Source organism: Esox lucius, chromosome 16, assembly GCF_011004845.1.
Source record: "Esox lucius isolate fEsoLuc1 chromosome 16, fEsoLuc1.pri, whole genome shotgun sequence".
Lineage (NCBI taxonomy): Eukaryota > Metazoa > Chordata > Actinopteri > Esociformes > Esocidae > Esox > Esox lucius.
In genome coordinates, this window is record NC_047584.1 from 13,340,628 (window position 1) to 13,365,543 (window position 24,916).

General features: G+C 41.4%; 2 protein-coding genes across 9 annotated transcripts in view; both read right to left on the reverse strand.

Moving 5' to 3' along the window:
- epb41l5 (erythrocyte membrane protein band 4.1 like 5) overlaps positions 1–17,318 on the reverse strand; it is a 38,106-nt gene extending 20,788 nt beyond the window's left edge. For all 8 annotated transcript variants that reach the window (XR_003777154.2, XM_020054973.2, XM_020054971.2 and 5 more), the window contains exons 1-8: positions 17,148–17,318; positions 14,612–14,813; positions 3,850–3,954; positions 3,174–3,216; positions 2,860–2,938; positions 2,673–2,717; positions 1,664–1,716; positions 135–255 (exon numbers count right to left, since the gene is read on the reverse strand). Coding sequence is in view for 7 of the 8 variants with exons in the window: in XM_020054973.2 (XP_019910532.1) it covers positions 135–255; positions 1,664–1,716; positions 2,673–2,717; positions 2,860–2,938; positions 3,174–3,216; positions 3,850–3,954; positions 14,612–14,791 (626 nt within the window). In the remaining variant the exon portion in view is untranslated. The remainder of the gene's footprint in view (positions 1–134; positions 256–1,663; positions 1,717–2,672; positions 2,718–2,859; positions 2,939–3,173; positions 3,217–3,849; positions 3,955–14,611; positions 14,814–17,147) is intronic.
- A 1,241-nt stretch (positions 17,319–18,559) lies between these two features.
- The window catches only part of ptpn4a (protein tyrosine phosphatase non-receptor type 4a), a 55,177-nt gene continuing 48,820 nt past the window's right edge, over positions 18,560–24,916 (reverse strand). The window contains exons 21-27 of the mRNA XM_034286787.1: positions 24,366–24,456; positions 24,194–24,255; positions 23,841–23,987; positions 23,606–23,734; positions 22,916–23,064; positions 21,722–21,857; positions 18,560–20,997 (exon numbers count right to left, since the gene is read on the reverse strand). Of these exons, the coding sequence (XP_034142678.1) occupies positions 20,752–20,997; positions 21,722–21,857; positions 22,916–23,064; positions 23,606–23,734; positions 23,841–23,987; positions 24,194–24,255; positions 24,366–24,456 (960 nt within the window). The 3' untranslated portion in view covers positions 18,560–20,751. The remainder of the gene's footprint in view (positions 20,998–21,721; positions 21,858–22,915; positions 23,065–23,605; positions 23,735–23,840; positions 23,988–24,193; positions 24,256–24,365; positions 24,457–24,916) is intronic.

Sequence of the window (24,916 nt, forward strand, 5' to 3'; positions counted from 1 at the left end):
AATACACATTCATTTTTTGATCCTTTTTTCCATCCAGGATGTTTGTAGAAGATTTTTGAATAATTGCTGCTCGTAACCCACATGGACTAACCCTTTTCCAAAAGCATGGGTGTGCTGGGTCATCATCACTTTACCTGCACTCCTTCCAGGCGTTGAAGATGGCCAGCTCCATGGCCTCGGTCTGCTCAGGCATGAAGCGGAACTCAGACACCAGGTCTAGAGCGTGCTCAGCAGGGTCACAGTCTCCCAGCTCAGCTGGAACACAACCGGAGACATCAGTTATCCGAGTCCCACAAGGTTCATAAAGCTTTCAGAGTTCTGGATGTCTTATGGCATGAACATATGTAATCCTCGAACCCCATCATTTCGGTCAGTGGCTGAGAATATATATTACCTGCTAGCTATTAATGATCAGAATTTCTAAATAACCCTTCTGAGGCTGGAATGGGTAACAATGCAACTTGCGCATCTCAATCAATCACATTTATTTATAAAGCCCTTTTCACATCAGCAGTTGTCACAAAGTGCTTTTACAAAACACAAAGCCTTAAACCCAAAGGAGCGAACCACAGTAGTGTTGGATTTTAGTAGTGTTGTATCTGTTTGTAACAACCCAACCAAACCCCACAGCACTGGAAGGACAATAAACCCACCACTGTGCGCTCCTCTCCTACACACAACCAAACCCAGTCACCCCTGGAGTGAAGGAGTCCAGCTCCTTCCACTAGACAGAGACATTCAAATACATTCAAATCAAATTCACGCCAAGCATCAGACCCTCAAAGGCATTTCACTATCACCCTTTCCTTACACATCTGTATGCAGATAGCCCCGTTGTGAAGCAGGGGTTGGTGAATGGGGAGCAGCAGTATGTCACCCAGGTGTTGGCAGCGAGGACAGACTATTGGTTATCAGTGATGTGCTCCAGCTCCCCGCACACTCAGGCAGAGTTATGAGCAGGGCTCAGGGGCTCCGACAGGGATAGGAGGCCAGTGACGGCGTAGACCTCACCTCACGGTCAATGGTCAACAAAATCAAGCCTGTCTCGGGGATAATGGACACCTTGCCTAGCTGTTTGGCGTTACATACCAACCAGAGGTTTTGCTAACGCCCATTGTGGTTCTACTCAATGTCCAAGTCTACTCATCCTAATGAGTCACAGAGGGAAGGGCCAGCTCAGGAGCTCGTTTCATTACACGGTGCCTGCAGAGGATTTTTAGAAGAACAAATGAGAAAGGGAGAGATCTGGAGAAACAAATGAGATAGAGAATGTGGGAGATGCATGGATTAGGGGACCTTTGCAGAGAGTTGGCCTCGAATGAGCTGGCATTTACCCACAAAGAGAGAGAGAGAGAAGCAGAGACTGACTTCCATTCAGAACAACCTTGTAGCACCACATGCACTCGAAACACTCAGCCTCAGCGTTTCTCCAACCTCCAGCGATAGCACACGCATTCTTGAAGAGGGGGTAGCAGCAAGCCCAAACTATCTTCCCTTTCCTCCAAATACTCCACCATTCTAACAGGCTCCAGGAGGACTGAAGAACTGTGTCACAGACTAAATCTCCACAGAAAACAGCAAGTAAGGGGCTCTCATTCAAGAAGCGATATGAAAACCACACCAGGCCATACATCGATATGATGTTATTCTTTTGAAATCTTACCTTGCAATGAGAATGCTGCCAGTTCCACTGCTGTATTGAATGGACATTCTAACCTATGATACAAGGAGGAAAATGGTCAATACAATCTGGCCGTCTGAGTGTTGTTGCTTTCAACATGGAGGTAAAGCACTTGGTCCAAATTCTCTCTGAACTGATCGGTCATGGCTGCTCTAAACAAAATCAGAGGAAATACAGTAAATCGAATACCAATCTGGTACCATTAAAGAAATTATTTTCTATAACATGACCTTAACCTGAACATAACCTTAATGACCTAATCTATAAACTTAACCCTAACACTAAATTCAACCCCAATTCTGAGGACCTTGGTCCCAACACATGGGGACAGTGTATCGCAGGACAGACCCAACATAATGGCTAATCCACACTTCTAGTGAAAAGTGATACTAATATTGAAAATCTACTTATGAATGAACATAATTATATTCCCCAACATCACATGTTTAATCCACCAATGTAGCTAAGCCTCTTAGCGTGTGTATCATGCAATAGAACAGATGTAGCTGAAATGCAATGCACATTCAGTGGCCAGATTATTGGGTACAACACCACATTGACTGAAATGGATCAGTCCTTCAGTGAGTCAATCATGTGGAAGTGGACTGACATGGAAAGCAGAGGGACAAGCATCGACTCTTAGAACAGACAGCTGAGGAGTGAGAAAACGTAGCAGAGTCCGACGAATCCAGACACTGTTTAACTGAGCGAGTGTGAAGTCCCCAGAATTCAACCCAACAAAACACCTGTTGAGTCACCATCAAACCTTGCAGCAAAGGTGATTCCAGGTCCCAGACACCTTGTCGAAGCCATGTCCCATACAGGTAAGGCTGTTCTGAAGGTTCAGCCCAGTACTAAATGGGTCTAATAAACTGGTCACTGAGTACTTAGCCTAAACATCACAATTATGTAAATATATTGAACCACACCAACCTAATTGACTGTAAATCTAATCTAATACAGGAAGACCAAAACAGCAGAGGTTACTTACTTGCCACTGAGTATATCTTGCTTTAGCTGCAATACAAATAGATATCTGCAGGAATACAAAGAGTGCTATGGTCATAAAAAGTCCAGATACATTCTCACTCAGATGTTCTTGAATATAAATTACGAATGATATAAAACCATTTGGGGACATTTACTTAAGTGTAACATGGCATCAACAAGAAACTGACCTGGTCAACTCCTCGTGGAGGTTGTTTGGTTCTGAGGAGTAGAACTTGACCCTCATGTGAAGGCAGTATGGAGGTCCAACTGCACACAGAGATTGGAGAGGAATGGAAGCAAAAAGGGCAGGAAGGAACGTGTGAGATGAGAATGACAGTCAATCTGTTTTCCGGCTGTTCCATCAACAACCCGTTAATCCATCTGTTATTATCAGTTCATCCATCTCCACGTCAACATCAGCACATTAAATAGGCATTAGAGCGATGAAGCTTCAGGCTTTTTAGATATATATAAAAAAAACAAAATAAAAACAGATACTTACTTTTTACTTGTTTTTTTATGCTTTTTGTAACATCAAGCCAATGCTGCAAAAAAAGATGAAAAGAAACAACATTTATTTGACAGACAGGAAATGATTTATAGGCTTCAGGGAATCCACATGCCATGGGGAAGGTAGACTCACTTGGGACGGGACAAACAGTACCATTGTGTCCCCAGAAAGTCCCTTTTTTATTTCTAACTTCTCTAGGAGTTTGGATTTAGGAGTCTGTGAGGCATGAACAATGTCGTAGGGAGGGGTGAGGGTTTAGGAAAAGGGGTGTGTGTGAGTGAGTGTGAGGGGGGGAGGGACGCTCTGCACACTGATGAGGGAACTGAAGGTCTCTGCCACAGCCCATTTTCACACTCCTCTCCCCCGCATTCCTCTCTTCAACCAACCAACCCTCCCTCCCTCTAGTACCTCTACTTATGTGCAGAACTGACTACCATTCTACCTGACAAGCAACCATGAGAAAACTATAATATATACGTTCTGCAACACTATTCCTCCTAAAGGGCAACTAATTCCCAGATGGGTTTTCCTTCCTAGGATCAGGTATAATGGGCTCTAACACTCAAATATGCAAAAAAAAAGTACCAAGTTCCAACCCAGCGCACTCAACACAACATTGTATATATGCTAGAGGTCGGCAGGCTTACATCTGCTGCTTCCGTCTTACCGGCACTTGTGCAGAGTCCATGAAGCGAAGTCCAAAGTAGTCCTTCTCTATGATGTCCAGATGATACATGATCTGCTCAAACAGCTCCTCACCTTTGGCTTTTTTCTGACAGGACAGGAGTGACGGGTCACGACACACATTCATTAGTCTGGAAGCATTTCAATCAGTCAGTCAACTCACTAAATGTAGACATTTCATTGGGTTCTGTTCAGTGTCTTCATAATTGTTATTGTAGTCTTCATACCCCCCCAAGTATCGGTTATGGACATGCCAACAGGGAAAGAGAATAGGCAGAAGACAGATGCTCTTAAAAAAAAAAAAAAAAAAAGAGCTACATATTCTACTTCTGAGAACTTGAGTCTTAAGATGTGAAATACAACTCTGCCATATTTTGTCGTTTCTAACCCATTTTCAGACTGTCTTAACATTTTTCCCCTGTATTTGTAGGAATCATCTCATGCAGGGTAATGATGACCAACAATTATTGCCTAATCCAAAAACACTAGGTGTATACAAAATAATTGGCTTTAAATTACACCATATAGTGATACATATACACAGATGGATAAGTTGAATAGGGTCTCAGCATGTAAAGGTAAAATACACAGATGGATAAGGTGAATAGGTTCTCAGCATGTAAAGGTAAAATACACAGATGGATAAGGTGAATAGGGTCTCAGCATGTAAAGGTAAAATACACAGATGGATAAGGTGAATAGGGTCTCAGCATGTAAAGGTAAAATACACCGATGGATAAGGTGAATAGGGTCTCAACATGTAAAGGTAAAATACACCGATGGATAAGGTGAATAGGGTCTCAGCATGTAAAGGTAAAATACACCGATGGATAAGGTGAATAGGGTCTCAGCATGTAAAGGTAAAATACACCGATGGATAAGGTGAATAGGGTCTCAGCATGTAAAGGTAAAATACACCGATGGATAAGGTGAATAGGGGCTCAGCATGTAATGGTAAAATACACAGATGGATAAGGTGAATAGGGGCTCAGCATGTAATGGTAAAATACACATATGGATAAGGTGAATAGGGGCTCAGCATGTAAAGGTAAAATACACAGATGGATAAGGTGAATAGGTGTTCATGCTTTTGAAACTGACAGGGCATTCCCTGGATATCTAGTGTATTTGAGGGATGAGCAGTGATTGCACTGAGCCAACACTTATGGAAAAGGGAACATTTACATTTTTTAAATGGTAAACAGTTTTAGGTGCTTGTATGCTTCCCTGACAGTCCATTCCAAAGACTGAATTTAATTACCTCTGAATAAAAAAAAAACAGAGACAATTGTGTTATTATTTTGCTGGCGTCACCCAATTTCAAACAAGGCTGAATGCCATATGAGTCTGCCTAGTCACATGAATTATTGCCTTTTACATAACTCAGAGTAATTTCTGAAGTTAAACAGGTCATACCAGTCTGTGATCTGCACTTCCCTTACAGGGAGCTAGCAAAGCCCTACTCCGGTATCCTGCTGCTGTACTAGCTAGTTCACTACAGGGCCAACTACAAAACCAGCAGGAAGGACAACAAAACTGGGGTCACCATGACAACCTGTTCAAGGGCCTCAGCAACTGACCCCAGTCAGTCTTATGACTCCATCTCTACCCAGCCTGAAACGCCACTACAGCCAGTTGCCTGACAACAGTGCATTAACAATTTAGTCCTTTAGCATAATCATCCGGAGCAACTTATAGCTGGGAATGACAACCACACAAAACCTGAATTAATTATACTTCACTCAATTGCAATCAGCAATCAGAAAGGTTAGTGCTTGAAGGTACGTTTGATAAGAATAAAAAAGGCAGGGTTTCAGGCAGGGAAAACGGTCAGGGTCTACTGTCTTGGCTTCAAGCACTGAGGCCAGAATGAAGGAGAGTTTTGGTCAGGCTGAGGGGGATGACCAAGTGGCCAAGGCTTTCAGCACTGAGTGAAGGCAGGGGAAGTTACTTGAATGCTGCTCTGTAGGCAAGCACTAGTCTTAGCGGACATGAGCTACAACCGGTAACCAATGGATGGAGGGAATGACCGGGGTAACACGGGAGAACTTGAGAAGGCTGAGCCACAGACAGGCTCCATCGTTCTAGATAAATAGCAGGGTTTTGATGGCACACACAGGGAACCCTATTGACCCAGAGTTGCCGTAGTAAAGATATATGAGATGTGCATAATGAAATCCAATTGTGTGCAGAGCTGGACACCCATAATGCTGGAAGGGAGGATCTGGGGCAGCGGATAAATCTTTGTGGGTGAAAACAGAGGATAGTCAGCTGGGGCTGTGTGAAGAACATCTGTGACCAGGAGGAGAGTGGTCTCAGCTGGGTGGCGTACTTATAGCCTGACTGGTTAAGGTCCAGGAGATTGTTCTAAATGAGCGAACAGGAAAGACGTAGAAACAGTCGTTTAGGGAAAAGACATGCCAGAAGTCAGGAGGTACATGCACAAAAATGTATATTGTGACAAACTGCTTGAAGTCGTCCAATAACTTTGAAATTAATGTCCACTGCAGTTCCCATGTATTTATTACTGTTTGAACAACTGCTAGTAGTTTGTCAAGAAAAGGGAGGAAGGGATCAGGTTAAGGGGTCAGGCTGTCAGGTGATTAGTTGCAGGATTTAAACTGGAAATAATTCAAATTTCAAATAAGTTCAAATAGAATAAAACCTAGTGATTAACGTTTTCACGTCATCGCCATTGACGTTGGCTATCTAACATCGTCGACAAGTGATTGTCGGCCCATCGCTCAGCCTTCGATGACATCACAGGATGTAACCCTGCTCTGCTCTCAACTAATGAGCGATCCAAAGGCAAGGCAGGCCAATCTGCCTGTCCCGCTTCACTCGACCAGAGACAAGGACAAAACAAAAGCTGTGGCTGGTCGGTCACTCTACTGGGCTGTGTGACTTTAAGCTCATTTTAGGTGACTGAAATCTTTCAAAATGAAAATAAGTGGCAAAAACACCTATTTTAGTGGCTGTGAGGGTTCCTTGATCCTCTGCTCAAATAGAGCAAAAAAATATAAAAAAGAGCAAAGTTATATCATGTTCTCCAACATACAAGAGACTTTCAAGTGCTGAAACAAGGGGAATTCAAAACCTAAAGATGTAGGTATCCATAACTAATAACCAAATGCAGTAGTCTGCGGGAAGCATAGCACCCTGCTTAGAGGGGAACAAATACTGACATTAACTGAGGACACTGGCGTGAATCTCTGCTTCTGCATGTTATACTGGGGGAGTGGTCGTGATGGGTAAATAGGAGAAGACTAAAGAGGGGTGGAGGCTGCCATTGCATACTCCCCAGTGTAAGCCTCCAGCCAGCTGGACGCTCACGCAGGCCCCATGGAGTTGGCATAGCTCACAAAGCACCCCCGCGGCCAGGGAGAATGGACACAAAGGAGCCATTGTATGCTTCAGTGAACCAAAGGTTTCCAGCCTGCCAAAGGTTTCTAGCCTGCCTGGCCAACAACATGCCTTTGGAGGCACAGTTACATTCCTAAGGCAGCTCCCCATATGCAAGTCAGAGTAGAGAACCACTGAGAAGCTAGTAATGGCCGCCCTTCTCCTCATCACCCATAAGATTACTCCTCCCATCCCGTAGTCCTAAAAGCTTGAACTCCCTTTCATGACTGGACTGTCCTGGAGGTGTGATTCCCCTGGCGCATTACACAAACACTGGTGTGGTACCAGGGAATTATATTAATGTCGGCTACAACGTTGTGCTTCCATTAAAAGTCCAAAAATAAGAACACAGGGAGGGCAACTGGGGTGGGAAGAGAGGCTAGACTTCTGAACGCTTGCGGTTTACCCCATCTTCCGGCGATGACAAAATGATTACATTGACAACATTAATTGATGAAAACAATGGATGGACGTTCTTCATCTAGATCAAGAAAAGAGTAGGATGTTCTGTGTATACTATCAAAAGTGTTTTAAGCTAGCTAGCTATTTCTGAAAAGATCAAATAAATGAAAAGGGCATTGTGTTTGTTGTAACAACCAGCCCAGCGTTAATGTTAAGAAATTGTTAATTAAATGAGTGAGAATAACAATGACACAAATAACTTTAATATAATGGAAATTATCCATATGCTCTAATTACATGTTAACTTTCAATAGAAAGAGTACAAACTTTATTTTTTTATTTGCAAGAGTACATATTTATTTGAGAGTCCACCAGTTAGTCCAGGATGCTAAGGAGTCCCATATTGAAACTTCTCTGCCGTCTCTGGCATTCCTCTGCTTCATAGACCGTTTTATTGGGTAGTCAGCTGGGTCTCCAACCTTATTTCCAGAAGTTCCTGGTCCATAATTTTGCCTCTCCTTCAAATAAAAATAGACTTTTTTCCCCCCGAATCCAAAACCACTGTTTGTGCCTTTAGGATGCTATGAACCACTCAAAGAAGTTTGACAGCTTCATATGTCCCCAAAAAGAAGAGAAAAAGTAATCACTTCTCCTGGAAGCAAATTCAGACATGACTATCTGACCTAAATTCAGACCACATTAACTGGTAAAGGAAACCCAATTTAACAAATAACCCAAAACTAATGTTGAACCCATTTATACAATTTAAATAAATAGAAATGCAATTCCCTTATGCAGAAAAGTTAGCATATCTTTACCTTCACCACAACATAAAATGGCTAAAATGAGGAACAGTTGCACCAGTAGGTGCAAATTCAGACTTGCATAAATATTAGAAACTTAGTCTGATTGTGTCTTAACCATGAGTGTGTGGAACAAATCATGACAAGATCAAAAGACCTGAGGCCCCTTAGAAGAAAGAATATTGATGCCCATGAGTCTGGAAGTGGTTACAGATCCTATCGAAATGCTGTGGTAGGACTTGAAGTTGGCTGTGCATGCTAGAAGTTCCTCAAACATGCTAGTTAATGTAATGTTTTTGTCCAGCCTAGTTAGCGTTAATAGTTCAGCAAGCTGACAAGATATACTTGCCAGTTTATCGTTCTGTGCAGTCCAGCGTCATTTGTGTGTGCCCTGATAATACTTCGCAGTAGCTAAGGAAGCACCGATACATTGTTGGTTGATACCAAAAGACAACATTCATACAATAGTATCTACCAATGTCAATATTTTTTAATTTCTGTACCTTTGTACCCTGGCATAAAATAAAAAATAAGGCTTCTGGTGATAAACCCAATCAATAGAACATCAATTACATGATATTGAAACAAATTCAAATGCTGTTTCTGTAATTGTACATTATACAAGCCTGGATATAAATGTGGCAAAAAAAATTCAGAGAACGGCAACAGAAAATAACAACAAAACAATAGGATAAATGAGTCAAGAAAAACAATGCCTAATATTACAAATTACTGGAGCATAGTGAATGGCAGTTCAGAGAATAGCACAATCACTCACAAACAACAACCGGTCTAAAGAAATTGTCCGTTATGGTTATTAAATTTTACACCAATAAATCAGCTCCTGATGCGATGGTTAAATGTTCAGCCTGTAATCTTCCAAAACTGATTGCGGGCTGATATCAGCGCATCTCCAGGAGTGCCATTTAGGTAACTCTACAGGCTTTTACTTTTCTTAATATTCAGTCAATTTCCTTTGGATTCTACTAACAACTTCCTTCGTCATCCTATCAGCATCACACGCAAACCCCCTCAACCTCACCCGAAATCCTAGTTCCCAGTGGTCCTGGGCTTGGTACCAGGTAGGAGCCTGGCAACTAGGCCGACTGGCTCCAGCCCATGTGAGTGGAAACCCAAAGCCTTGGTGTTTTCAGGTAATATACTAAATGTTTGGCACCAGTGGAAACTAGGCAAAAGAGAGGCAAATCATCAGGTTGTCGTTACGCTGCCTGCTATGAAGGTGAAAGCCTAGGAAACCCTATGGTCGATTGTGGCCAGCATTCAACAGAACTGGGAAGGCCAATAAAGATGCCTCGCCACACTGATTCTTCAAGTCTGTTCTAATTGTTTACCAGGCATAAACATACCTCATCATTAAATAAATGACGTAGGCCTACCCTAACAGCCCAACTCTAAGAGCACCTTGGTATTCGATCAGTAAATAAGATACTACTGTACTATTTCTCCACAGCTTTATTGACCGTTTAAGCACACTATTCCAGCTAGTCTTAGGTGTGACTGCTGCAGCAGAATGCCTGTCAAACATCACAGGGAATATACTGAATTTGGAGTTCATTAGTTGTCAGTTATAATCATCAAAATTAAAAGAAATAAACACTTGAAATATATCAGCCTGTGTGGAATGAATGTATACATTATACAAGTTTCACTTTTTGAATGGAATTACTGAAATAAATCAACTTTTTGATGATATTCAAATTTTATGACCAGCACCTGTATATACACAACTCTGACAAGTTTCTTTTTTCAATTCTTACTAGTCAATACTGCAATATTACTAGTAACAATGTTTTATCTACATTTCTTGTTTTACTACTAAGAGTTTATATTACTAGTGTGGCACAAACACACCCACACCCTACAAATCAGCTTCACCCCAACGCCCCCAAAAGAAACCGCTGGTAGCTTCCGGTATCTTCCGTGGGGGGGTTCCAGCTATGCTACACCCCTAGACACTTGGACATTGTCAGGGGAGGTATGAGGACACCCATGGTGCAGCTTGTGGCTGAGGCCAAAACAACAAAAGATGGAGAAGACCACAACGGAGGAAGATGGCCAGGAGATGGTCAGGGCAGATGCTAAAGTAACAACATGCTTAACTTGGAGACATTATTCAAATGAACCTAACGCATAAACATTAGCCACAACCCCCTGTCTCTATACATGCAGGTAGAGTAGCTTTTTTCACAGCTTTGCACACATCAGGTCTCTATACATCCAGGTGGAGTAGATTTTACACAGCTTCGTACAACAATGGGAACATTTACTACTAACGAACTAAGAATACAATTTTAAAACGGGAATAAATGTTAAAATGGACTGCCATAGAGATTTTAATAAATGTTAAAATGGATTGCCCTCAACACCTCAACCCTGGTCAAAAAGGCACCTCTGTAATTTATGAGGAGGCTGAAAAAAAGCCTGCCTGTCCTCAAAGATCCTTGTGATCTTTCACCGCTTCACAATCGAGAGCATCCTGACTAACTACACCAGTGTGGTTTAGTGGTTGGTCTGTACCCGTCCGGAAGGCCCTGCAACGGGTGGTGAAAACAGCCCAGCACATAACTGGCGCCCTGCTTCCTGCCATCGTAGACCTCCAGCGCAAGCGGTATCTGCGCAGGGCACGCAGGATTACCAGAGACCCTTCACATCCATCCCACAAACTGTGTGCCCTCCTACCATCAGTACATGTCTCTTCGGTCTCACGCCAGCAGGCTCAGGAACAATTTCTTCCCATCCACTGTAACCCTGCGACCCAGAGAACTCTGTGACCCATCACTAACCATACCTACCCCCACCTCTACTCCCTACAGGTTTTCCTACTTAAAAAGTATGTAGAGGTCTGTAGAGGTAATTTTTATCATAGGTACACTTCAACTTCAACGGAATCTAAAAAAAAAATCCAGAAAATCACATTGTATGATTTTTTTTATAATTAATTTGTATTTTATTGCATGACATAAGTATTTGATCACCTACCAACCAGTAAGAATTCCATCTCTCACAGACCTGTTAGTTTTTCTTTAAGAAGCCCTCATGTTCTCCACTCATTACCTGTATTAACTGCACCTGTTTGAACTGGTTTCCTGTATAAAAGACACCTGTCCACACACTCAATCAAACAGACTCCAACCTCTCCACAATGGCCAAGACCAGAGAGCTGTGTATGGACATCAGGGATAAAATTGTAGACCTACACAAGGCTGGGATGGGCTACAGGACAATAGGCAAGCAGCTTGGTGAGAAGGCAACAACTGTTGGCGCGATTATTAGAAAATGGAAGAAGTTCAAGATGACGGTCAATCTCCCTCGGTCTGGGGCTCCATGCAAGATCTCACCTCGTGGGGCATTAATGATCATGAGGAAGGTGAGGGATCAGCCCAGAACTACACAGCAGGACCTGGTCAATGACCTGAAGAGAGCTGGGACCACAGTCTCAAAGAAAACCATTAGTAATACACTACGCCATCATGGATTAAAATCCTGCAGCGCACGCAAGGTCCCCCTGCTCAAGCCAGTGCATGTCCAGGCCCGTCTGAATTTTGCCAATGACCATCTGGATGATCCAGAGTAGGAAAGGGAGAAAGTCATGTGGTCTGATGAGACAAAATTAGAGCTTTTTGGTCTAAACACTCACCGTGTTTGGAGGAAGAAGAAGGAAGAGTACAAGTTCGGATGGTATTCTTGGGGTTGTACTCATCCTTGGAAACATCAAACCTGGTGCAAACCTGGTCAAGAACTACAGGAAACGTATGATCTCTGTAATTGCAAACAAAGGTTTCTGTACCAAATATTAAGTTCTGCTTTTCTGATGTATCAAATACTTATGTCATGCAACAAAATGCAAATGAATTACTTAAAAATCATACTAAGTGATTTTCTGGATTTTTGTACCTATGATAAAAATTACAGACTTCTACATGCTTTGTAAATGGGAAAACCTGCAGAATCGGCAGTGTATCAAATACTTGTTCTCCCCACTGTACGTCCTACTCTGACACTGCCTTGTATAGTCTGATAATGGAAGTTTTCAGTTGTTACAGGTATGTGTCTACCTCAGGAACCTGACAGCTGCTATCCCTGCCTTTCAGTTGCACATGCACCTTGCACATTCAATTTGCCTCTTTGCACATTAAGAATTGCCATCATATTTGTACTTTTACAGTTGTTACATATACAGGTCTACCTCTGGGACCTCATTGCTGCCATCTCTGAATCCCGGTGGCACACGCTACTTTACTCCTTCAAATTGCCTCCATCGCACATCCAGAATTGCCATTTGTACCCGCACAACTATTATCCCACTTGTAACATTCACTATACTTAATACTTGAAAATGTTCTTCCCTCCTCTATTTGCTTTAATGGCACATTTAGTATTGCCATTTGTACTGCATTTGCTGTATTGCACATCTGTACATTCCACTTGTAATATACGTTTACTTAATACTTTTACATTTTTAATACATTTAATGCCCTCTAATATTATAACTTCGGGTTAGATGCTAACTGCATTTGGTTCTACTGCACTTGTTCAATGACAGAGTTGAATCTAATCTTGAAACTCATCTAATCTAGACACTCTTATTCAGAACAATTTACAGTAACGAGTGCATACATTATTATACGTATGTTTGTACAGCCCCACTGCGGGAATTAGACCTCCAGCCCTGGCGTTGTAGGTGCCATGCTTTCAAATGAACTACACGGAACAGCTAGACTTGGAAACAAGCCCTGGCCTTTATAGTGTTATAATATCCTTGATTGCTTGCTTGGTGTAACATTTTCTATGCATTTTAAATTGTCAAATAAAATACACCAACATTGCAAAACATAACAGAATATCAGCTAGAATGCTGTAAATATTCCGACCCGGAGAAATCCAAAAACCCATTGTGGAAAAGACCAAGTATTCCCATTGGAGAAGAGTATCTCTACTCGACTTGGCTGCTTGCTGTGGGTAGGTCATGTGACCAGGTGTACTGCAGAAGGATCATGGAATTACAGATGATCAGCAGCACTCATCACAACAACAACACAGTCTAATGCTGACTCTCATACAAGTCAACTCATTAACAGGACACAGGGAAATCAACAAGTACCTAACCCCCATCCATCCAAGAAAAGGCCCACAACATTAAGGACCTACGAGCAATGGAACGAGCCTGGTCAGTAACCGAGACACAGCAGAGCTGTATGTAGGTAATTAATCAAATCCTCCAACTCCGACAGAGACTGAGTACTCAGCCCCAGATTTTCCTAGCGGCAAAGACAAACCTGGCCTTCAACTCTTGATCGAGTGGCCGTACCGTTTTCCCATAAAATACATACCGTGATGCCATTGTGGCCAACGAGCCCCAATCTAATTTGAAACATTTCTAAAGCTGTAAATTTGCTAATCTTTACCAAAGCTTCCAACAATGTAAAAGTCATACATATAAAATGACCACATTTATCAATTAGAGGATGCAAATTTAAATGTGATTCTTAGCTTATAAAATGATAATGCTTTACAGTCAGTACATGCAGGAACACTAAATACAACAACTATGAGGAGTGGATGGCCACCACTTCTTTCCCATGGTCCTATAGATGCAGTACTGATGACGAATGGATATTTTTCTTAATTTGTAAAGTAAATTTTTTTTGTCCTTGTTTAAATGATAAAGCTAATAAACATCCTTTCTTCTTTTCCAATTAAATGATAACTAGGTGTTGTTGATGTTGACTATGGGTACATGTTAGAGTAATTACATTTGCAATGACGATTTGTATTCAGTCAGTGAGAATTTATTAGCTACATGATATATAAATTTTTGTGGAAATCAAGTTGTTTTTGCTTCTAAATGTGCGATTTTGAGAGAGAAAATCTGAACATCCTCAACACAGGAACGGAAAACAACGTGTTTCAAAAAACCTCAAATACATTTTCCCATCATGTCTTCACTGAGCACAGTTTCTGAATCAACCTAATTGTCAATCATAAACATTCTGGTAAGAGGACAGGCCTACTGCCTCACAAAAACGCAGGCCTCAACTCTGCTGCTCTGTCATTCCTCCTAAACAAAACATGAAATTCAAAACGGCTGGTTAGATTCCGAACCAGATTTGGTCTCACCGGTAGGTCCACACTGACGTCAGTGCCGTCCAGCAGTGACACGCGGCAGGTGATGACGGACTTGGAGTCCCCGGCAGCAGGGATGTGTGTTGTAGCCCGCTGGGCCTCTCTCAGTCGGGCCTTTTCAGCATGCTTACGGATGGACCGCCGGCCCAACGTCCGGCGGAGGAAACTGAGCATGGTGGCAGCCTAGAAACACAACCTGCACAGACAAGAGGAAGGATGACTGACACAATCTCCCGGGTCCCTCAATTAGATCAGGTTGTGATGTTAAAATTAAAGTTAAACCATGTGAAAACTAATATGACACCTCCTTATCCTGTTCGATAGGTTGAAGGGCAAACTTTCTGTTACCAGTATGTAGAATCAATTTAAGATTTCAGACTAGGTTACCAAGTGTAAATTCACTGGCTTTCATAAAAGGCCTCACACAACCTGTTTTTCAATTCTGTAGTCGCCCAGTGTTAGTTGTGACGATGTTAAGAAAGCAGTAGGCTACTGAGCAAATGAAAGACTTACATTGGGGAACTACTGCACAACATGCAGCTTGTATAATACACTCTCCGTACAGCTAATTTCCATCAAGGTTTTCAGGTCTAGAATTGTTTTCACTTTATTATTGTCATTATCCTTTTTTAACATTATATCTATAACATCTATAACAGTTGTAGATGAGTGACAATCAATGCAAGAATAAATCTAGAGTTTTACTGTAGCAGTGACTGATGTCACTCCAGTTTTATCTGAAAATATATGCATTTTCCATATATGGCAGTAGTCTTTGTAGATCCAAAGTAATAACAGTTTTCATCAAAATGTGAATAGTTCTGGCTCAACAAAATATATTTAGCATCATCTGGTGTCCAGAAAAGTGGATTGGCTGAAACATCATAGTTTCCATTTTCTGACAGTTGCTGGAGTTGGGCCAATAAAATAATTTCTAAATAAAACAGTTGTGGGTACTGCTATGAAAATGAAAGTTAGCTTTCTAATTTCAGAAACATTTAAGGTAGTACGCTGTATGTAGATTAGCTGGTCTTTTGTAATATAATGTGCTTGGCTCAGAGCAGAACGCATGTAATGAACACATGTAAAGTGTTTGTTTTAGGGATGCAATGATAGATCTGCCAGCAATCAATATTGGGCAAATATATGCAAAAAATGTCATAATCAGTCTCCAGTGATTGCTTTAATTCTGACCAAATAGACAAGTTCGGTATGACTGAATTTCCAGTTGTTGAAATTAGAAGCATCAACAGAAGTTAAATGTTGGTTTCATGCCAGGGCACAGGCAAAAAATGACAGATCATTGGTATCAGCTATATTGTGTTAAAGGAATATTTGAGGAGAATTTTCTTATAGGTGCATCCCTAATCTGTTTATTTGATAAAACCTAAAAGATACAGCTCCATTTGGAGCCATCGTTCATTGTATGTTGATTCGCTAAAATCTAAATATGACACACTACTTAGTATACCATAGGCGCTGTTGCTAGGGACATTGTTATATTCATAGCAACATTCAACTTTTTTTGAGAAGTACAAAAATGACATGGGGTTGCCTGTCGATTTACACAACCGACAAATTCTATTTTGAAGTACTATACATTTTGTAATTTTGTTCTTGAAATGCTAAATATGTTATGAAAGATTCTCAAATCCATAATTGTCATTTACTCAAGTAAGAACGGAAAAAGCTATATTTGCAAAATATGTTTGTTAAAAATTGCTATTCAGGTTTCTAAGACAATTTTGCAAGTATGTTGAGTCTCCTTAGTGTATTTAATGTAACATATATGAAGCATATTATTTGTTTACGCCTCCCAACATTCCCATTCAGAACTCAGATTTGTTTGGGTATACACTCCCCCCAAGGGGAACTATAGACACACACAAGTTGAATTTCTATTTTGTTCGTCAACTGGATAAAGAATAACACAGGAAACCTATAGTGTTACATTCTGATTTTCAGTGCGTATCAACAAATACATTACAATGTGTATATATAGAAGACTCCCCACAAGAAAATGTTGGGATAGCCATGTTTTTTTTTTCTGCAAATGGCTTTGTGAAGATACACTTGCTTTATTAGTTGACCACTTTAGCTTGTTGTATTATTAATCATTAAGTAACTGTATGATTAAGTAATATAAAAAATATCACTATTTTACAGATACATTTAAACTGATAATTTGTTGTGTTAGCAATTCGTTAGCTGGCTGTGCTACCTTATGCAGCTACATAACTAAGTGAACTACAGTAAGCTAGAAACTTATCCCGAAGAATCATTAGATTAGCTTATGTCACCTTAAAAATAATTTCAGCATTACCTAACTACTGAACAATAACTTGACAAAATGTGCTTTTAACACGGTTCACCATGAACGTAAGCAACAGGTTTAACAAGCTAGCTAAGCTAACTAAGTTAGCTAATCGACTGTGATGATGCTGAAGAACTAGATGAAAGAAGTCCGATATACACTTGCTAATGTAGCCGTTTGAGTTTTTAGATCCAAATGTCCTAAAGCAATACTCACGTAAGATTCGCCGATATCTGAAACAATACCCAACTCACTTGAACGAGCCACCTTTGTTTTATTTTTTATAAATACAAAAAAAACTAATAGGTTTCCATGGTTGATAGGTCTTCTAGCGAACCACGGTTTTCCCTACTCGATACCACTACGGTGATTTCACAAGTCCCAAGAAAAGTGGGAGGCAAATTTTCCCTCAGGAAATGACGTAAAATTAATCCCAAACAAAACCGCGATTTGCATTTAAAGGGACATTGGATATTGTGTTACTATAGACTTAAATAATGTATTCATGTAGCTAAAGAAAATGTACTACTAAAATACATCTTGGATGTTAATGAGTATTATTGTTTTAGTGTCATATTAAACCACATTTCCCCACCTTAGTAAGGTCTGAAAAAAAATACTTGAAAGGAGAGTGCATTCAGGCATAGATTCTAAAACTTTTTAACTGCATGGTGTAGCTACATTGGTTAATACCCTGGGAAAATGAATCCTCTCCAGTTCACAACAGCGCCACTCACTGGTCATGATGGCTTCAGCATGATCTCCCCTCATGTCACTATTCCATGCCATTAATATCCATGGATTTTTCTCTGAATGGATGACTGTAAATGTGCACTTCATTTCTAAATGTATCATTAGCTATAGGGCCCTACAGACTCAAAGCAAAGAAAATACCTATTTCAAGCTTTAAGAATTTGAAAGGAAGGTTGAACACCTACTAAGCAAAAAATAAAAACACTAAGACTACATCCACTCTACTTTTAAAGCAATTGCATACCATGCAGTCTTGCTGAATTTTTCATATATCACATTGACCAATAAACCAAGATTCTGAATATGACTCAATTATCAATATATATTTTACAAATTTGAGGAGATTGGCATCCAAAGACCTCATAGGATCGTAGATCTAACCCAGGTGAGCAGTCATTGGTAGGGTGAGTATTGTAAAAATGGGACACAAACACAGTTAGATAAAAAAGCTTTAATCTCCAAGTTTGCTAATGGTCCAATTTCAAGAAAATACTCACCCTGTATTATCATCAAATCAGCCTTATGACAGTATGTAGTTGGCCAATGAACCCACCCAAAAAGGCTGAAGTGTATGTTCAATTAGTTCACTTTTTTTATATACAGTTTTAGCATTATAGACAAAACTAAAGTGGAATTTCTATTCTTCGTCTGTCCATTGGATAAGGAACAACAGAACATCTGTATTGCATTCCGATTTTCAGTGTATCAACAAATACCTCACAATGTGTGTGTTTAGAGAGATAGTGGGGTACAAAAAGAGATACAGAGAAAGGTAGAGATAAAGAAAAAGAGAAAGATGGAGAAAGATATATAGATAGATATAGATAGATATATATATATAGCCACATCATTCTCAACATATAAACAACATTACCTCAAATTATTTTCCCTTTTATTTTAAAGATTTTTCCATATACAACATTGTATTTACATGATCTAGTATATTTACACAAAATTAACAAGTGGCACTGTGTTTGGAGTTTTTGTTCCCGACAGGTGTCTTAAAAACAAATAAAATGATAAATAAAAACTCAACACCACTTTATGTTTCTGACATTCAGTAGCAGGCATGGCTACCCAGTCATCTGCAAAGTGCTGTCCATTTTTAAGAAGCAAGTACTGTCGATTCTTTTACAAAAATACAACTTGGCCACCCCTCCTGTAGCTATGCCCGCCCTGGCCCCATCCGCCCCAAATAGCCCCCAACAGATCCCCTACGCTATCATTACACATTGAACAAAGCTTAATGCTGGACATTCGTAAAAAATATTTGATGCCCCTAGAAACCCAATTTTTGTGTGTAGCATTCTGTCACACCAATCCTCTACACTTGCATGGGATCATTCTTTCAACAAAAGACAGGTAGATTTAATACACATCAAATAAAAAGACTAAAAGTTGAGTTTTGTGGATTCCACATTGTGGGCTGATAACTGACCAGTGGGGACTGTGTGAGCCAGGTTGCCTGCAACAAATAAACTCTACGAGCTCCTAAGAGCCAAGTCACATGAGTCCTAATGTACGCATAATCAATGCATCTGTTATGGACACATCACACAGTCACACGGGTTAACCAGACAGACGTACGGCAAACCGGTTAACCAGCAGAATTTTCATCTGACTCCAGATATGCACAGCGGCCAGGTGAAAATGGTGAAATGGCCTATTGGTTAGCTGATGGCAAAAAAGATAGACATCATACACACAGCGCCACAGCAGCACCAGAGGCGCACACACACAAACACAAAACTGCAGAGACACAAACACACAGAGACAGACGCTCATGAACACTTTCACATACAGCACATATCCAGACAACCACACACACGGCAGTTAGTTTGTGCAGACGAGTGCATCGAGGAGAGTGGCCCTACCCGCGGTGCCAAGATGGCAGCAGCCAGGCAACAGAACAAAGCAACCAACCTAAAGCGCTAACACTAAAAACAAACGGAATAACTCCAAAACAACAGCTGGTGAAAAATACAATACAGTTGAACCAGCGTGAAAAAGGACACCTCGTGTTGCCTGATTTCGACTGAAACATGTTAATGTGCTGAATGCAACGAATGCCCAGCAATCTGTGCCTAAACAGTTATCTCCAATAAAACATTGAAGAATGCGCCTTAAAAGTACCTTTTAAATATATCAAAGGGGGAGGGGGTAGAAAGACTTAATTAATGTTCTTTGCGTTGCTGGCTTGTATTCTGTACATTCTTAAGAGACACATACAAACCAAAACTGTGAGAAAGGTATTCTATTTGGTTGTTTTAAGGATTCCTCTTCCATGTATTACCACTATTTTGCCTTGGTGGATGGGACTTTGTGAAATTGTTAAGAGCAGATCCGCCTCTGTCTCAGTGAAAAGCTTTGACAGTTCACCCACTGGACATTTTAACATGCCACCCAAATGCTTCTTGTTAGTTCTATGCAAGCAACAAGGCATAGCAACCCGACAGCCACAAGATTAAATAAGGATAGACACAAAGTGCTCTGATGTGTCTGTCATCTTTTGATAAGAAAAGCAGAAAAACAACACTTTCACTAAAAAGAAAATAAATGGATCACTATACTAGCTATGATTTCATTTGGGCAGCTAAGACTGGTACTAACAAATATTTTGTTCAGTGGACAGGGGTTGACACAAACTAAAATACAATAAATACTCTTTGAAAGGATACAGCGTATCTTGATCAGCCAGAAGGACATAGGAGAAAAGGCATGTCCATCTTTCAAATTGATTTGGCAAGGCTCATTGATCACTCACTTAAAAAAAAGAAAAAAAAATAGAAAAACGCCCCCTTGCAGCCCCGCTCATTCATAGTACTTATGGCACTACAGCAATTTCATCATGTTTCAAATGTCTTTTCTTATTCACCCTGAACACACATCCCTAATGGTACCTATTGAACATGACAGGTTTCATTTGTCCACAATTTCCTCTTTTCTGACAGTGTAAAGTGCAACAGTGCTTCGTTCTCTCCTCGGCCCAGGGGGTAACCATGGTTACCAGAGCTCCTTCTCCCTGACGCTGGGTGTCTCCCAACAGACCCAAATAAGATCCAAGGAGTCAGGGTTCAGGGCAATCACTGGTCGCGCTGGTCTCACTGGTTACACTAGCGCTAATGCTTATACTAACATCCTCCTCCTCTTCATCATCATCATCATCATCTTCCTCTTCGACTTCTTCTTGTCCATTTTCAACTTCTACCACTTCTTCTGGTTCTTCTAGACTGTAAAGGGTGGACTTCAGGGGTTTGACCAAGTCTTCCTCATAGACCCTCAGGATTGCTTCACACACAAACTTGTATTGGCTCTGAGGACAAACAGGAGATAGAGAGGAAAGGAAGAGAGTTAATATGGTTATGATATCTGTTGTAATGGTCCAACCAACACTGGGACACAGGGGCAGTCAGTTACTTTCCTTAACTTGCTAAGAATCCCTAACACCAAAGTCAAAGAGCATGAAATAAATTCTCTAAACAACAGTTTAAGGAATATATTAAATTTTTGTTGGACAACCCTGCTTTGAAGGCTTCAAAGGTTTTGGAGTTGTGGTTAGATTATAGCAGGGCACACAGTATAAATAAATCTCAATAGCAATGATCCGAGAAATGTAGGAAGCAAAATCTCTACACTTCCTTACCCAATCTGGAGTGAAAACGGCATTCTACTGGCATAAAAGATTATCACTGACACACTAACAATGTACCATTGACTGTCAAACACTGGGATGAATAAAATGAGGATAATCAGAGTAGGATAATCATGTCCTGTCTACTCTGTGATCATTTTATTCTAAACTCCCAGCACAGATTCTTGCTAGTCTTTGGAGGACATTTCAGCCACTCTGGGTAAGGAGGGAGGGGAGAATTTAACCCGAAAAGAGTGGGAGACAGGGGAATAAACCAGGAGAGGGAGACAGGGGAATAAACCAGGAGAGGGAGACAGGGGAATAAACCAGGAGAGGGAGACAGGGGAATAAACCAGGAGAGGGAGACAGGGGAATAAACCAGCAGAGCGAAACAAGGAGAACTTACGGGAGTCTGAATCATCATGGCTCTCTGGTCCCTCATGGTCCTGACGATATCTAATGGATATACAGGCTGACTGCACTCCATCAAGCACAATGCCGTCTCCATGGTGATGAGGACTCCCGTTCGGCCAATCCCCGCACTGTGACATGACACGAGGGCAAAATGGGAGGATTAGGAAGTTTCACTAACTCAATTTCTACCTTTAATGAAAAAATGTTTTAACCTAATTTGTGATTATTCAACACCAATATTTAACAGTGAAGTGAATAAAAAAAATAAAAAAAACGGACAAATAGAACACTATTTTTGCGTATTCAATAGCAGAATTATTTTGCAGCATAATTTGATGTGATATTGCGTACATCCTACTGGTTGGCAGGTCTGTTATTGCTTTGCCTTACTGCAGAAACTCCCTACGAACTTGGGTGAGTTGAAGATCAGGGAATTACGTGTGGCTTTCCAAGCACATCCTGCCCATCCGTTCTGCATGTTATCACACTATTCACCCAACCAGGAAATAGAGCTTGCAATCGCGCAACTCGCCACAAGGAGTTACTAGAATGCAACGTGGGATAGAAATGCTCACCGACCATCTCTCATCCAACCCAGAGGTATTGAGACAACTTGCACTGCCCTTTGCTGGTCTCCTTGCCACAGTCGTTAATGAGAATCCACATTTATTGCATTAAAGACGCACTCAAGGACATTTATGAATGGATAAACTATTTACTAAACCTAATTTTGGAGTGGATGTAAAATGTTGTTAATATGTGCATAATCTATAAGTAAAACCACTACCATGACATGAAATTCAAAATGTCAAAGTTACTGACATTTTAAGCAACTGTTGGGCACCTTGCTCCCTTCTGCAACCAGTGGCCAAAAATCCTGACAGCATCTTTAAGTCCTGGAATTCCTAACAAAGCATTTGACTGTCTTCCAGCACGTGGTGAGACATGTCCAGGCTGAGTTTGATTGGCAGATAACTTGGCTTGAGTGAGGCCAAAGTTGCATGTTTAGAAAGATGTGCTCTGGGCAGCTGTGCCGTACAGCTTTGTGTAGGAGTCTAGTAGGACATCTCCACAGTGAGAAAAAAACCTATCCCACATAAAATAAAATGTTCATTGCCCAGTGTGTTTTTTGCCTTATGAAAGACGTTGAAGGCATTGAATGCGCATGGCGCTTTACAACTCGTACCTGCAGTGGACCACCACAGGCTCGTCCTTGCTGGCTCGTTTGCTCCGCACCAGGTTGACGAAGTCCAGGAAGTCTGTGGAGTCGTCTGGGACGCCGTGGTCCGGCCAGGCCACGTACTGGATCTGGGTCAACTCCCGGACCTCCTCGCTCTGTCACCATGGCAACACACCGCACAGTCAGCCCAGTATCGCCATGACAATGGGGGGTAAAGACAGCGTGCTCTGCACCCCGCCCTATTAACATTCCCCACCATGACACACAAATGGCTAAGTAACGACAGCGAGCATGGCTAATCCAAGTTAATATGGGACGCGGGGTTATGAAAACATGGTTGGTTTTGTCGCCGTGTAAACGGCGCATCTATCAACATTGCCACGGTAACACACACATGCTGCATGTTAATACTGGAAGCCTCATGGTGGTGGTTGGCGGTTGCCACAGCAACAAACTGATTCTCCTTATGTGCACCACATTAGACCAAAAAAGAACAGCCCACAAGTCACCACGGCAACTCTCCGTGCTTCTTTCTTTTTTTAAACACTTAAAGCGATAATCCCATTTTTTAGTCCTATTGTATGAAAGAGCACAAGCTCTGATTCACCACTTCTTGTAGTTGACTTCAGACTTCCAAATAGCTAACATTACATTTACATTGGCTGCAGGGGAAACAACTGCCACGTGCGAGCTTACCACAAGGTGTGTGAGAGTCATCTCTCGGACCAGGAAGGCTGAGTTGCTCTCCTCAGTAAGGCAGGTAACCTGGAAGTGACCATATGTGGAGGTGCTGTCAGGGTTGGGCCAGTACTGATGACACTTCACCTGTTAGCACAAAGCAAAATCAGTCGGCATCTTCACCCAGGGGGAAAAACAGCAGCACGCAGGTCATTCCTGAAATACAGAATCTATGATGGTACATGACACATACCCTTCCCCTTTCCACCTGGGTGGTGAGCATGACCACCGTGGAGGAGCCCTGCTCCCAGGTCATCTGCCAGAAATCTGGGCACGTGTTGGGCAGCGGGCCCTGACACGCGATGTACCGGTTGATCAGGCTGGACGCTGGGATCTCCATCTACAATACATGGAGGATAGAACAAGAGCCATGAGCATTGTGGGCACGTGTCCATTTCCATTCCTTGGAGCAGAGACTGACTACACCTCCATCTCAGCCAACAGGGAGGCCTATTTTAGGCCTGCCAAGCAAAGACTTCATGGTAGGTGTGGGTGGACTGAGTCGAACAGCATTAGGCGACGAGGGAGGAAGTTGGAAGAACTCACATTGATGTAGTTCGCATTGATGTAGTCATCTGTGCTTTTCAGAATGACCCGCGTGGCGTCGTCTAAAAATAGAAATGGGGTGGGGTGGAGAGAAACAAGGAGTTTGAAATGAGTTAAGTCTGCTAAGAAAAAATAACTCAACCGTGCTGGGGACTAGCGTTCCAATACTCACATGGTGAGATGTCTCTGTAGCGGTTTTTGGATATGTTCTGAGGTAATTTGGCACACAACATTGTCATTCCAGGCCTCTTCCTGTAAAGTTGCTGAAAGAAAAGAATAAAAGTGTTAAAAACAACAACGGATTACTTTAAATGTTTACTTATGCTCTTTCTTGATCGGCCCCAAAACACATGTAAAAACACAAAGCATCACAAATAAAAGAACAGTTTCCTTCCTGTAAAAAGCCCCACGGTCTGTCCTTAAGAAGCTTCCACCTGCTGTGAGCGCAATTCATAAGATGCTTCTAATCTTTAAAATGGGATTACTTGCATATTAAAAGTGCTGTACCAGATAAAGACCAAAACACAAAATGTTTCCATAAAGCCACACATTTCATCAGCGCATAACGGTGTGTTCTGTGCGTTTCCCACACCACAACACTTTTAGAACATTCTTCTAGTCTAATAACACAACGGCACAAAGCAACAGGAAGCTGTTAAGTGTGCCTGATGAAAGACAGGAAGTTATTGGAATGTGGAATAGGAAATGATAAGGCCGATGTTC